The 14,742-nt window shown below is 53.9% G+C and overlaps 2 protein-coding genes across 11 annotated transcripts in view; one reads left to right on the top strand and one right to left on the bottom strand.

Moving 5' to 3' along the window:
* Positions 1-14,742, bottom strand: part of ARMC9 (armadillo repeat containing 9) — a 136,984-nt gene that overhangs the window by 3,998 nt on the left and 118,244 nt on the right. For 3 of the 4 annotated variants that reach the window (XM_037524213.2, XM_037524215.2, XM_037524214.2), the window contains 3 exons: positions 12,562-12,677; positions 7,137-7,273; positions 2,895-3,084 (listed from right to left, as the gene is read on the bottom strand). In XM_037524213.2, coding sequence (XP_037380110.2) covers positions 2,895-3,084; positions 7,137-7,273; positions 12,562-12,677 — 443 coding nt within the window. The remainder of the gene's footprint in view (positions 1-2,894; positions 3,085-7,136; positions 7,274-12,561; positions 12,678-14,742) is intronic. The other variant, XM_054700155.1, reaches the window with a different exon arrangement.
* On the top strand, positions 47-7,397 carry LOC119256300 (proline-rich antigen-like). Of its 7 annotated transcripts, none has more exons than XM_054700156.1 (6): positions 47-173; positions 295-451; positions 2,178-2,238; positions 3,681-3,853; positions 6,341-6,375; positions 6,763-7,397. In XM_054700156.1, exons 1-6 carry the CDS (start codon positions 113-115, stop codon positions 6,939-6,941), a joined length of 666 nt encoding a protein of 221 aa, XP_054556131.1. In that variant the 5' UTR covers positions 47-112; the 3' UTR covers positions 6,942-7,397. The 7 variants fall into 7 exon arrangements, 6 of the variants coding, with proteins under 6 accessions (XP_054556131.1, XP_054556136.1, XP_054556133.1 ...); XM_054700161.1 differs by lacking the exons at positions 6,341-6,375; positions 6,763-7,397 and adding exons at positions 947-1,011; positions 3,931-4,135; XM_054700158.1 differs by lacking the exon at positions 6,341-6,375.

Here is a 14,742-nt window from a genome sequence, read left to right as displayed (position 1 = left end):
GAACAGAATGCGCACGCTGACGTCACAGTAGGGTAGGGTCGGGGCACAGGAGGATGACACCCCTTTCAAGCCTGATGGGTGCCCACGGGCACTGTCCTGGCAAGAACGTGGGATGAAAGATCAGGGCGGCCTCACTGATGACCTAGGAAAGCAATCTGCCGTAGGCACGCCAGGTGCTGGGGTGAGAAAATGGGTCAATCTCAGTGTAGGTGCAAAACGGGAGGTGGCCAATGAGACAGGAAGTTACTGACGGGGAAAGCACCAGTAGCTTATAGTATCTCTGCTTATCAACAGGAACATTGCTTGGGAAAGGAAGCGCAATAAAAGGCCCTGGAGATACTCAGTCTTTACTGCTGCCAGCCTGGCTGCTGAGTCATAATCCCCAGCGGACAGGCCCCGCAGCAGAGGCTCCGGGGTCCCGCGGCTCTTCGGAGCCACCACTTGTATTAAGGTACAGACAGAGGTGCTCAGGGGCTCCCTAAGGGGGGTCCCTTAGGCGCTCCCGGGGGCTCCTACGCCTCTTGTCGTCGTGGGTGCCCTTCGTCTTGGCTGCAACCAAGCCAGAGAGGGGCTGGGCCCGGGCCGAGGAAGAAGAGCCTGCCAGGCAAAGCTGGCCCCGGCCACACGCCGGGGTGCGTTCACCCCTTATCCGTGCCACCTCCCCGGCCTCCTTGTTCTCAGTTTGAAGCTTCTTTCTGTTTTTCTGTCAAAGTTTGTAGCTTTTTTAGCTGAACGCGCTGTGTCTGTCATGTGGGATGAGTATGGCGGGAGGGAAGCATATATGCACAGAGATGTTAAATCTCTTCCTTATTTTCTCAGAAGCCACAAGGCTTCCAGCAGAGTCCTGCTTCCTGTCTGTGGCAGGATGGGCACCATGACCCATGTGCCACTGGCCCCAGCAGGGGACTGTGTGCGGGCGAGACCCATTTCCTTGATTGTCTTCCAGGCAGATGCCCTCTCCAGCCAGCTGGGCTCCTCCGGGCGGCCACGCCCAGGGCCCACCGGCAGACGGTACGTGGCCTGTAGGCTGGGCTGGGCAGTGTGACCTGAACCTTCCTGGAGCCACGCCTGGAATCCAGGCCCTGCCTGGTCCAAGAGGCAGTCAGCCCTTGAGTCGGGACTGCCTGAATTCGTGGGGTGTGGGGCGGGGCACCTTGGCTTTTTGTTTATTTATTAAAAAAAAAGATTTATTTATTTATGCATACAAGAGTTGGCGTGCAGGCCAGAGGTGTGGGGGGTGGGAGGATTCACCAGAGACACAGTGGGGAGCAGAACAGGTGGATCGACTGAAACACACTGCTGAGGGGAGCAGCTGGTGAGGCAGGAGAGGTCTGCTGTGCCATGTGGGTAGCTCCCTGGCTAACCCCTGGCTGGGGATTTAATTTGTGCTTCAGTGGCTGGTGATAGCTTCACTGTGCTGACACTTAACCCCCTGCACCACCAGGGAGGCCCTCACCTTGGCTTTTTAAAGGATAAATGCTGTTTATTTTGTTTCTTCTTTAAGTAAATGAATTTTTAAGCCTGGTTAATAGTATCTCTCCCCAGCTACTCAATGCTAAGGCTTCTAAGAAGCAGACTGAAAAAAGATAAAGGAGAACTTGGCATTGGGTGCAGTGGGGGAGGGGGCAGTAGGATGATGGGGTATGAACCTTTTGCTCCCTGATTTCTGGGGAGGAAATTTCACAGCAAGACTAGCAGCTGGTAGTCACTGGGTTGGCGCTGGGCCTGCAATTATCTTGAAACCATTTCCAAGTCAGTTTCGCAGCGAGTAATATCGGCCCAGCCTGTCATTTACCCAAACCACAGGCTCTGGGACAAAGGTCTGTCCTCACCCTGGAGGCCAAGAGCAGGGAGCTAGGGGGCGAAACAAGAATCACCAGGGCCCGCTCTGGGCCAGATGCAGGGTCACAGGGACAGACCGAGCCCCTTACACATGGTGCCCTCTTTGAAGACAGTGGGAGACAGTCATGGGCCTCGTGGCTTCACAGGCCTCGGTGCTGTGTGAGGGTGCTGTGGCCGCAGTGCGGCCAGGACTTTGGGGTCAGCGGGAGGAAATGATGCTGAGCTGAGACGTGGGGTGGGGAAGGAATATTCTAGGCAAAGGTCAGCTAGCCAGTGGGGGAGTTGTGGGGGGAAATAATTTTCCCTTTTTTTCTATCCTTCTTTTCCTCAAATAGAGCCCCCCGGGGCTTCCCCACCCCCACCCCCAAGAGTGGAATTGAAGCCATTGGCATTAAGGTGAGGTCACTCATGGTTTGACTTAGAGGGGCAACCCCACTTCTCTTCTAAGAAGAGAGTCTTTGGGGGTCCTTATTAGGATTTCTGGAGGGAGATTGTTCCTAGTGGCATTTGCAGGGAGAAAAAGGAAATGGCGCTGGCCCGGAGGGCATGTTTGGCCTGGTGGAGATGTGGGCAGCAGGCGTGAAGGCAGTAGGGGCCCAGGCTCAGCTCTGGGCCACCCCTGAGAGCTTCCACGCGAACCTCCCATTTCAGGAGGGTGCCCCGACCTGCTACACAGTGGAGGGGCGTGTCTGCAGGGGCGGGTGGCTTTAGGCCGCACTTTCCCACTGTCTCATCTGATCCCCACTGTCCTGCTGTTGATGAACCCTGGTCTGGCCGAGGCCAGCTGTGCCCTCAGCTGAGGTGTGAACCTGCCACTCCCAGCTCAACAGCAGGCATGACGAATGCACTTGCCTTTTCTGTCAGAAAGGCCTGCACGGAGGCCCCTCCCTGTGCTGACACAGGGTTACCAGGCCTGTGGAAATACTCCGTGTCAGAGGCAGGCCTCCAAGTGGCGCCCCCAGGTCCCCTGGACACTCTGCCTCTGTGCTCTGAGGCCTGGAGGCCGCTGTTGCAGCAGCAGATGAGGCCTCAGGACACTTGCCCATACCCACCTGGTGGTCTCTCCACTGCCTGGGGGTCGGGGCACCTCCCTCTGCTGGATGTGGGGCCCCGAGGCGGGCAGGTGTGGCTCCCCGTGACGTCCCACTGGCAACCACGCTCCAGGCTTGGTGAGGACAGCAGCTGGGGAGGAGAGAGAGCCCAGTCGACTTCTGCTCTGGAACCCTTTGCAGGTGCTCTTGGCTGGACAAAGGCAAAGAAAGCACCAACTGGGCCTTTCTGGGACTTGTCCCTGGAATAGCTGGGAGCTTCCCAGGCAGCCTGGCTGTCCTTATGACCCAGAGGCCCGGCTGGCTGCAGCTGGGACAGGCGCAGCCCAGGGGAGCACAGATTTTGGCCCCAAGGCCTCTCTGCAAAGAGCTGAAACAGAGAGGACTGTCCCAGGGCTGCTGCTTGGCAGCGCTGCACAGGAGCCCACGGAGATATCATTTGTTATCTAAAATTCAAACTTAGCTGGGTGCCTCTGTTTTCTAAACGTGACAACCCCAGGCTGGGCGCTCCTCACCTGGATCTGCCCCACTCCCTCAGGCCTGAGTCTCTCAGCCTGCCCTTCCTCCCAACTAGCAGAGCTTGTGCTGACATGCATGGCCAGCCCTGGGCATTGCAGTCACCCCGGGGAGCTTCCGGGAAGTGACAGGAACCCCAGACGACACCACAGAGGAGTGCTTGCGGGGGGTGGGGGGGGTGGGGGGGGGTGGGGGGGGGTTGATCTAGTCTGTTTCAAATGCGGTAACCCCTCCGCCCAGGCTCCACTGTCTTCTCCTCCTCTTCACCTACAGCCCAGGGGCCTGGGGCACTGCCGGGCTACACTGACTTCCCCGCTTCTTAACCCAACCTCCTTCAGCAATTTCATTAAAGAATCTCTGCAGCCCTCTGCCACATCACCTCTGCTTCCTCTCGGAAAGACTCTCCCCTGCCGGTGTCTGCAGCATTGCACCACTGCCGCTTCCAGGTAACTCTTTTAACCCAAACAAGGCAGTTATTTTGGGTTCAGAACCCACGGATGGCTTTATTTACAATCCACACCAGTGTCCACCAAGACCAGATCTTCGTGTCATCCTTCAGTGGACAACTTGCCTGTGCGCTCTGCCCAGCTGGCTTATATACGGCCCAGGAGACAAAACTTGGGTGCAGGAGATGACAGCTGAGCGGAACCACACACAGCGCAGGGCTACACAGGGGAGAGGCCCAGCACGTGATGGCGTCACCATGATGGCGGGGGGCGGGGGGAGAGTTGGCCGCCTTCAAGCATCTGTAGCTTTCCCGGGCAGGTGGGACGGTCCTCCGGGTGCCGATGGGGGCAACTAAGCTGAGCTCCTTGAGACCTAACAGCAGTTACCACCCCTGTTCCCCGCTTCCTCCTCTGCCACCCCGGATACTCAGAAATGGCACCAGAAATCAGCCTCAGGAAGCACCGGGAGCTGGGCGGAGAAGGACAGCGGGCAGGCGCCTGAGGCTTCCCCGGACACTGCTTTCCACCTGCCGGCCTGCTTTGGACAGGGCTGTGCCCTGAACCTCCTGGGTCCACTGACAAGGCATGTGATTTTGAAATCCCAGAGAGTCTGGCCAAGGTGAAATGAGAATAACTTCCCTTGGGCCAAGGTCTTGCAAAATTCTAAGTAATGGTCTTGGTTTTTTCCCTCGGGAACGATTTCCGTCTGGGTCTGTGGCGCTGAGATTACTTTCCCTCAATCCAGCCTCTCAAGCTGCTGGAGGATCCCGGGGCCCCCACCCGAGGTCCTACCCTTAGCACCACTGAATGTGCAGGTGTGAGGGGCTCCCTGGACCGCTGGGTGGGCCGTGGCGGCGCCTCCCACGGGTCTGCAGGGGCATTTGCTCCCAGCATGAGTGAAGCCAGGAGCCGACCTCAGTAGTAAGGCCGGCTGCGAGGGGGCCTGTGGGGTGCAGCTGGATGTGGCCGGATGGGGACGGGGAGACGGTGAGCAGGGGGCACATGGGGGAAGAAAGGGCTGAAGAAGCAAGACTCTAGGGTGGAAGGACAAAGAGGCAGCGGGGTCAGGCCCTTGAGCAGGGAAGGAGTGAAACAGCAGACAGAGAGCATCAGGGTGCCCCCCGCACCTCCCCCCGACACCCCACAGCCCCGGCTCCTCTCCGCCTCCTGCTCATCCACTCTGAGTGCTGAGCCTCAGAACGCGTCCACACAGCCCTCCAGGCACAAATCCCGAAGCCTGTGTCCATCCCTCGTGTGGAGGGCGGGTGAGAAGAGGATGAGACGGAGGTGGGGGAACACTGGGGAGCTGGCGGGCCTGCAGAGGAGACGAGGGGCCAGGGGCTGCAGCTGGGCAAGTCTGACAGAGGTAGGAGGAAGAACCACGTTGGCACCAGAAGGAGAATCGGCGCTTGCCTGGAGGCCTGGCTTCTCCACGGGGAGGACAGTTTGCCAAGCAGAGGTCTTAGGCTGTTAGGGCAGGAGAGCGGCGCCTACAGAAAATCAATGGCCAACTGTGTCCAGGGCGCCAGGAAAAACCTGAAGGGGCTATAAAGCCTGGGGAGAGGGAGAAGTGCCTAGTGGGGGGAGGTAGCCCCCACCCCAACCTGCCAAGACTGACAAAAGACCACCCTGGGAAAACCTGCGCAGTACACCCCAGAAAGAGACTGAGTGAGCAGATGCCTGCAGGCGTCCCCCGCCACTCTGCCTGTGCACTCTGGACTGTGCCTGCTCGGACCATGCCGAGTCGCTAAATCACACTTTGCTTTGCTTGGAAATGGCTTTGAGTTCTTTCCCGGCCAAGCCAAGAACGAGGTCCCTTCTCAAACTGGGTGGCGATAGGATTTAAAGGGGATACGAGGGTGCTGACCCGTGGCTGACAAAAGCCTGGCAGGTGGGGGACAGCAGGTACTATGTGGGTCTCTAGCAGGAGCAGTGAGGGCTGAGTAGTCAGTGTTCTGGAGTCCACCGAGGCCACAGGCGAGCTGATGGGCAGAGTGGGAGTTGGGGCCCCCACCAGGATGCACACGGGGACACGAGGACTGTGGCCTCGACCGGGAGCAGACTGGCGGGATGTACCTGACAGTGTGACGAGGCACCAGGTCATCCTGGAGGGCTGGGGTGCAGCTGCCGCCTCTGAGGAAGAGGCACTGGTGACCGCCAGGCTGAGTCCCCTGGTGGGCACCCACTCTTAGTGCTCTGAGAGGAACCAGAATTTCCTAAGGCCTTGACTTGGTCAGGTTGAAAATCAGTTGTTCTAGAAAATAACTGTAACATCAACATAGGCAGCAACAGCTGCTACTCAGCAGTGACTATTCAGGACAAGCTCAAGGCTCACCCCAAGACAGGGCGAGGCCCACTGCCAGGACAAGCCAGAGGGCTGCCATGGGGGTAAAACAAGCATGTTGCTAACACATGGGACCCTGAATACAACTTTATGCAAGTCCAGGCTTACAGAACTCCAAATCATTTTTATCTCCATGGCAACAGGTCAAGTTGGCAGAAACTGTTAGCACCCCTGGAAGGTACATCGTGTTTCCAGCTCTTATAAGACACATGTAAAGTAAGAGATGATCAAAGCTGGCAAGACTCTGCACTGTTTATCCAGAGACCCTCACCCCCAGCCCCAAGTGACCCTGTTTTCCACTCCCCCCATCGCGGGGCCGGGAGCCTCGGAACCCAACCGTGCGCAGGTTGTTAAGGCTCTAGGTTGTGTCTCATCCTGGAATCTGACCTGCTCCTCTCTTGCTTTTTCCTATTTGAATGGAGATTAGAGTCTTATCCGGCCTGCTCACATCCCTTTCATTTCCTCTTGAAAAAAAAAAAAAATACTTTCTGTTGAAAACATATAAAATTTTTCCTATCTGAAAAAAAAAAAAAAAAAAACCAATATAACTTATGTCCTCCACCAGTCTCTGGCGAACTCAACTGGCGGCTTGGGCACACGTTAGGATTCCAGAGTTGTTTTTGCCCCTGGTCACGCACTTTGGACTCCATCGGCCTCTCGCCTGCGGCTCACCACCTCATCCCAGAATCTGACGTCGGGAAGCTTTGGTCGTGGAGTGACATTGTTCTGAGACGCCTACTCTGAAACCTCCCACTGATCATGGCTTTCCCCAGGCCGTGTTCGGCAGGCCCCAGGCCTCTAAGCCCCAAGCCCAGCTCAGGTCAGGGCTCCAGGCCGACAATGGGCAGGTGAGGCCTCTCTGAGTGGGGAACTCCTGCTCACTACATTTTGGGCCTCACCAGCCCCAGAGCGGACCCCCTCGGCTGCCCACGTTCTTACCTGAAGAGGAGCCGCGAGGCTCAGACACGCCAGGCTCGGCCCCCTTGGAGGCAGGAAGGTGGGCATTGGACAGGCACGAGAGGTAGCCGTTCCTGGCATGTCCAGTCATCTGGAGAGAGAAGGGATGGTCTTCCGGCCTGGAAGGAAACATGAAAACAGCAATAAATACAGATAGGAGGAGACAGTTGGCGACTGATGACCAAGTAGCATCCAATACAAATACAGGAAGTGGAAACACCTGAAATGCTTTTGCTAAATGATATTGGCAGCTTTTAAATCTTTTTCTTTCTTTCTTTTTTTTTTTTTTTGGGACCCTTGCCGGTGGCCGGGGATTGAACTGGTGCTGCGGAGGCTGCAGGCAGCCTCGCAACCCAGGGCTCAACAGCTGCGCCACCAGGGGAGGCCCAGCTTTTAAATCTTTTTAAGGGCCTGGGCAGCGGCTGGGAAGCGCCTTACCTCACCGGTGTTACTGCCTATACACTGCCACGATACCTGGTTCTGCGTCTTTGTGACACACAACGGCAATGGCATCTTTTAGCTTGCGGTGACCCGGGAGCTTGACATTGCAACCAAACAAATCTCCTGGTTTCGTCTCCAAGGGCGGTGAAGGAGAATAAGTCAGAAGAGACAGGCCAGGGCAGGTCAGCCACAGCAAGCGTTAGACAGAGACAGGACCAGGAGGAGCTTACTCCCTGTGAACCAACATGGCACACGTATTTCTCATGTGTGCACCTGGGGGGTGGGGCCGGGGCCGGAGACTCCATCATCTAAGAGAAGGCGCAGGGGCCCCAGGCCAGTGCATAGCCCTGGGGGTGGGAAGTGGCCCTGTCCAGTTTTTACAACTGATCCCGAGGAAAGTTCTGGCTCTCCCTTCAACGAGGAGGCACCGGCCGCCTGCTCCAGCCAGGGCCTGGGGGGGACAGTGCAAGGCAAACCTGCCCCCTAATGTTAGTGCCAGAGGGGCACTTCGCCCCCTGAGGGGCCAGGAAAGGCTGGGGTGGAAATGTGGCTCTGGGCAAGCCCTGAGCTCTGGGCTGGGGCCACCTGGGCCCAAAGGGGACGTTTCCAGCAGAGCCCACACCAGGAGCCAGGGGAGAGGCAGAAAAGTACATCACTTTGTCACTGAAAAATTAAAGCCCTGGGACCCCAGGGCTGAGGGGCGGCGAGGGGGATTTGGTTAGACTCTCGTCCCCTAGGGGAAACTGGTCACAATTCGCGGTGGGCTAGGCCCACTGCCCTGTCAGTGGCTGGGGAGGGTGGGGGCAGCAGGGGAACGAGTATGGGGTCTCTCTCAGGGCTCCGGGAGAAAAATGCTCCAGAGGCGGCCGGGGAAAAGGGGCAGAGCTAGAACAGGTGGGAAAGCGGGGACCTGAGGTCATGGGGTGCAATTCCAGGTCAGGCGTCCAGGGGCCTTACACCATTCCCTGAAACAGTGGCTCAGAAGGCAAAGGTGTCCATCTAGGAAATGCTGAATTGGGGGGTGCTGTGGGGACGCCTCTGGCACTTGGGATATGGTGCACTGGAAACCGGAGAACACACAGGACAGGCCTGGCAGAACACAGCGTCTTAGGAGGAAGAGGGCTTCCTCCTAAAAAGACGCTGTGTTCTGCCAGGCCTGTCCGCGTGTGGCAGTGGACATGGCGGGGGAGTCCCCGGAGGAGGGCGGCCCCCACAGCGACCTGGAGAGATGCTGATGTCCTCTAGGGTCAGACACTCCAAGGTCACCCCGGCCAAGGCAGCAATACCTTGAGGTTTCCGTTAGAGCACACCGGCGCCGAGTCCAAGAACGACCGAGACCCAAGTTGGATGCAAAAGCAAAGGAGGCCTTTATTAGCTAGCCCGAGCTAGGGTCCGAACCCCCGGAGTGGAACCGACACAGCGGCCGCGCCCAGACAGGGTTGGACCCCGAGCACTAAGATTAAGCAGTTTAAATAGGCCTACAGAACAGGCCCCTTGGGTAACCTGACAGCTTCAGATGTGGATTCTAGGAATCCGACTGTTGGGGGAATCTAATGGCTACAGACGCCGGTTCTCAGAATCTCGGATTCCAGGAATTGCAGCCTCACTGTCCGTTAAGCTCTTAAAACGGCTGCTCTATCCTTACGGTTTCCACCAGACCATGTGGGCTACGATGGGAGAGGCAGATAGGGAGGGAAGTAGCCAGAGAGGCTGGAGGGTGAGGAGGCTGGAGGGTGAAAAGGCCCAGAAGGAAGGCAGGAGGCAGGGAGGGCAAAGACAGAGCAGAGGAGGCAGCAAGAGATAGAGCAAGTTCACACAGAGATGGGAGGCGAGGGGGTGAGATCCCACAGTGGGGGAGGCTTGGGCAGAGGGGAGGTGGGGGGGGGAGGCATCTGAGGCTGGGGTGAGGGGATCCCTGCATTGCATGGGGGCGACTGTACGTTTTATTTTCAACCTTTCTCTTCTTGACTATAAAACCAGTGTTTATCATGAAAAATCTGGACGATGTATAGAATTTAGAGAGTGTTCTGCCCTCCCCATACCTGGACTCAACCACTACCAACACGTGATAGTTTTTCCCTCTTCTCTGAAATGCAAATATATGCTTGAAACAAACCTACAGCCCGGGGTCACCCTAAGTGGCCTGGGTCCACATTGTTCTATAATTTACTCTTTCTCTAAGCAATATATCCCGAGGCTCTTTCCAAGCAGTCACTGTTCCTCTAAAACATCATTCCCGATGGCGCGTGTGTGGATATATAATTATGTAACCAGCCCCCGGCTTTGGGCCTTTAGATGATTTCTCCTTTCATAAATATTGCAGAAATAAATACCCCTGTATGGCTGCCCGGGAAACTTCTCAGACTACGACCCTAGCAGAGGTGGAATGACTGATCCCAAAAGCACTAGGATCTTGGGTGTGTGACGCCGTCGGTGTCTCCAAGGCCACGGAGATTCCCGATTCAGCCACTCGCAACTCTGGGTTATGAGGCGCTGTTGCGAATGGAGAGTCATAGAAAGGTCTTTAAGAGGCTGCCCCAAGCGCCCCTGGACCCTCCATCACCCACGCGCATTGGATGACCGTGTCCCTCCCCTCCCAGCGACTTGCCCAGCGTGCGTGGAGAAGCGTGACTTGCTTTATTCCGCATCCTAGGACCCAGCCCACCGCGGGGGCGGAACTTGCTGAACTGCCTCAGTGGAAGGGGCTGGGATGGGCAATGGCTTCGTCAGAGCGGGAACACCCATAGCCTCAGAAGAAAGAGGTGCCGCCCTCCCTGCGAGGACCACTTGCTGTAGTTGGGGGACAGCCCCCCCACCCAGGCGTGGAACATGTCTGTTCTCGCTACAACGCAGAAGGTCTGGCCCAAGGAGGAGCTGTGCCCACAGGTTAGATTTCATATTTATCAGAGTCCTTTGTCTTTATTTCCGATCAAACATCCTCAGGTCATTATTGCCTCTCTGTGAAGCCAGGGTTTGAACAATTTTAAGATAGAATCTTAAAATAATCTTTTAAAATCACCATTTGGTGTCCTCGTTCTCATTTCAAGCAAGATGAATTTTATTGACTCCTGTTAGTACTTCCATTCAGAAGGCTATTTATAGACACGCTTTCTAGTGGCTGCTGTCTAGTTATAACCACTGTAATATTTCACTCTGCAACTTTTATTCAGGCAGCTCAGCAGAAACAAACGCTTATGTGTGTAATTGCATCACTCACACAGTGAGAAAGGGCGCAAGTGTGGCAAGACATTAAGGGAAGCTCTTCATTGCAACAGATTTCAACTTTTCTGTAGATTAAAAACTTTTCTGTAGGTTTAGGGGGTAAAGATATGTTCTCAGTTTGTATATTAGTAATTAAAACTAAAAGCCAGGGCCTTCCTGGTGGCACAGGGGTTAAGTCTCAGCACTACGAAGCTATCGGCAGCCACTGCAGCACGATCCCCCGCCAGGGAGCAACCCACACAGCGCAGCAGACCTCTCCTGTCTCCCCGCTGCTCCCCTCAGCAGTGGATCTCAGCCAGTTCACTTGTTCTGTTCCCCACTCTGTCTCTGGTGAATCCTCTCACCCCCTGCACCTCTGGTCTACACCCCAGCTTTTGTACGCATACATTAAGAAAACAGTAAGACTAAAAGCCCTGAAATATGAAGCATGGGATGATGAGCTCTGAAATCAAGTCAAACACTCCCAGCGCTGAAGTCCATGACTCAGTCTCTAAATATAAATCCATGTCATTGGTCAGGTCCCAGAGGGGTGACAGGACGAGGCAGGAGCTGGGTGTGGGGGCTCTGTCGTCCCCTGCCTTGGGGTACATCTCCACCATTTCTTTGGGTATTTCCCTTTGTTGGTTGCTCTATCTCCAGCGACTGGCTGTTCATGTCCAAATTATCATAGAGTAAAACTGGAAACAACCAAATCGCCCAGGTGAAGGGGATAACTAAGTAAAATAGGTCGATCCACTTGAAATATATTATGGCCAGTATTTGTTGAGTGACTAGCTGTAGGTTTTTTGCCTGTAATCTTTACTCCCTGGTTTGCACCTCTCTCTCTCCAGTGATCTTTCTAGACAGGAAAAGAGAGGAACCTCCCCCCACCGCCGCCCCCCAGCCACAGAAGAGGCTTCTGGCCTGGCCTGCCCAGCCTGGGACTCCCTCAGGAACCACAGAGCTGCTTGGGCCCAGGTGCCCAGGGAGACCAGAGGCTGTGGGTAACCAGACTCCAGTTCTGTATATGTAAGAAGCGTAGAGCAAAGTTATGAAGGATGAATAAGGCAGAATAGCTCAAAATGCACATAATTTCTTGAAATACTCATCTAAAAATGTTGACTTGGCATCTTAAACTGACACCCCAATCCCAACAAAGTGCCTGGTGCCGGGCCTCCCTGGTGGCGTGGCGGTTGAGTGCTGGCCTGCGAAGCTGCCTGCAGCCTCTGCAGTGCCGGTTCGATCCCCGGCCGCCGGGCGAGGGTCCCACATGGCGCGCAGACCTCTCCTGCCGCCCGCTGCTCCCCTCAGCAGTGTACTTTGGTCCCTCTCCCTGTTCTGCTCCCCGCTCTGGCTCTGGTGAATTCTCTCACCCTCCCGCGCTTCTGACTGTACCCAGTGCTTGTGTAAATAAATAAATAAATAAATAAATCTTTAAAAAAAAAAAGTGCCTGGTGCCACCAGGAGAGGCTGCAGAAAAGAGTAAGAGTCTTTTCTTTCGGAATGACATTGGCCAATACTTGGCTTCTCCTAGTCAGAGGCCGGAAGTGGCCCTGGAGACCCTGAGTCCAACCACTTCACTTGGAGGGGGAAGGGAGACTCAACCTCTTTCCCTCTAAAAATCCTCAAATGATAAACAATGAAGAGATAAATGCTTTTCACTATTAATGTTTTATTTAGGATTTTAAGATACACGCGTCTTACACTGCAGTCAACCAGAACAAAGCTCAAGAAACTCAACCCCACCTCCAAACGCCCGACTTACACTGGGCACCCCGTCCTGTGGCCGCTGGGGGTGACGGGCCGGCGCAGGGGCTCGTCCCGGCTCCACTGCACACTGGCCAGGCCCTTCCGCCTCATCTTCCCCGTGTTGGTCATGATCTGGGGGGAGGGAAGAGGGAACAGGGCTCTAGAAATCATCTACTTGAGAGTTGACAGAGGTAGAATTTAACACTTCCTTAAACTAGATTAACAAGAGGTTTTGCAGATAAGCGAGGAAGGATCATGGTACAGATTATCCACCAACAGAAATTTTCGGGGAAATCTCCTTCTGGTTTGTATATTATACCACTTAACAGTTATAAATTAAAAAAAAAAAAATCAAACCATGGAAAAAGGAGAAGCAGTTGAATACAGAAAGCTGCTGAATCTTCTGGAGAGGACTGAGTTTTGAAAATGGAAAGTGAAAAGCAGAAAAGGGAAGGAGAGATAAGGTTGCATTAAAAAAAATCAACATATTCTCATACATGGTATATATAAATTTAAATCAAATCAATGGGCAAACAACAAACTGGGAATATTTGTAGCAACTTTAACAGATTAAAGGTTAACATTTTCATTAATAAAGAGCTCTTACAAATCAAGTAAGACATGGAATAGAAAATATCACCAGTAAACAAGAGAAAACCAACTTTTCTGACAGTTCGAATCCACAACTTTACACAGACATTATCAGTTTTCAACTATTAAATGAGAGACAATTAAAGAAACGATCTCATACACCACTGGCAAGAGTTTAAAATGTTAGTGGCACGAAATCTGACACAGCTCGTTTGGAAAGTAATTTGGCATTTTATAGCAGGAATCCTAAAAATGTTCATAGTCCTGGATATAAATCTTAGTGAAGAATCCAAAATACGGAAAATGTTAAATAATTAACAAATAGGGCCTCCCTGGTGGCACAAGGGGTTAAGCACAACACAATGAAGCAATCCACAGCCTCTGCAGCACGAGTTCGATCCCTGGCCGGCAAGGGAGCAGCCCACGTGGCACAGCAGACCTCTCCTGTCTCCCCGCTGCTCCCCTCAGCAGTGTGTTTCAGTCCGTCTGCCTGTTCTGCTCCCCACTCTGTCTCTGGTGACTCTTCTCTCCCCCCCTCCCCCGCTCCCCCCTTCCCCAGCCCCTGCACCTCTGGCCTGTACCACAGCTCTTGCATGCATAAATAAATAAATCTTTAAAAAAAAAAAAATGGAAATAATTAACAAATGTTACAAAATTAGTATAGAGTAAAACTGGAACCACCTAAGTGTCTGGTAATAGGGGAATAATTATGTAAAAGAGGGCAGAGTCATTTGAAGTATCATATGGCCATTTACAATGATAAAGGAGAGCTTATGATGATGTTTATTTAAAACACTAACTACAAATGGGGTTATAATATTGTACATGTATGGTGCTTTCAATTATCCTAAAAGCACCCACAAAGACTGGAAGGAAATGAACCCTCTGACTGCGGTGACCACACAAAATAGCAGAACCCAGAATCCTTTCTCTCCTCCCTATTTTCCAAGTTTTCTGTAATATGGCTGTAGTATGTTAATAGTTAGGAAAAAGTATTTGCAAAAGAAGTTGCTGAGGGGCCTCCCTGGTGGCGCAAGGGTTAAGTCTCAGCCTAACCAAGCTATCACCAGCCACCGTGGCATGAGTTGGATCCCTGGCCAGGGAGCTACCCACATGGCGCAGCAGACCTCTCCTGACTCGCCCGCTGCTCCCCTCAGCAGTGTACTTCAGTCAATCTGCATGTTCTGTTCCCCACTGTCTCTGGTGAATCCTCTCACTCGCCCCCCCACCTCTGGCCTGTACCCCAGTTCTTGTATGCATAAGTAAATAAAAGAATAAATCTTTAAAAAAGGAAGTCGCTGTAAACAGGTGAGGTTGGAGCAGTCTGTGGATAGCACCGACTTCTGTTTCCAGGTCCTGCTGCAGACCTTGCTCTGGGCGGTCACCTGGAAACTTTCCAGGGGGTGCGGGACTCCTCTGTACTGCCTTTTCAACTTCCTCTGGATCGATAATTCTTTCAAAGTAGGGTTTCCCCCCAGCTTATATGGAAATATATCTTTAATTTCTTGGTTTTTGCTGAGAAGTTATTTGGATCTATCTCCTGTTTGAGGTATGGGAGGGAGCCAGTGGGCTTCACCTGTGCTGAGGGTATAGCCCCAGGCTGGAG

This window comes from Talpa occidentalis, unplaced genomic scaffold (genome assembly GCF_014898055.3).
Source record: "Talpa occidentalis isolate TD23 unplaced genomic scaffold, MPIMG_talOcc4v2.1 talOcc4.3, whole genome shotgun sequence".
NCBI classification, from domain to species: Eukaryota; Metazoa; Chordata; class Mammalia; order Eulipotyphla; family Talpidae; genus Talpa; species Talpa occidentalis.
Note: the sequence above shows the minus strand (reverse complement) of the source record. Positions and strands in the feature narration are given on the sequence as shown.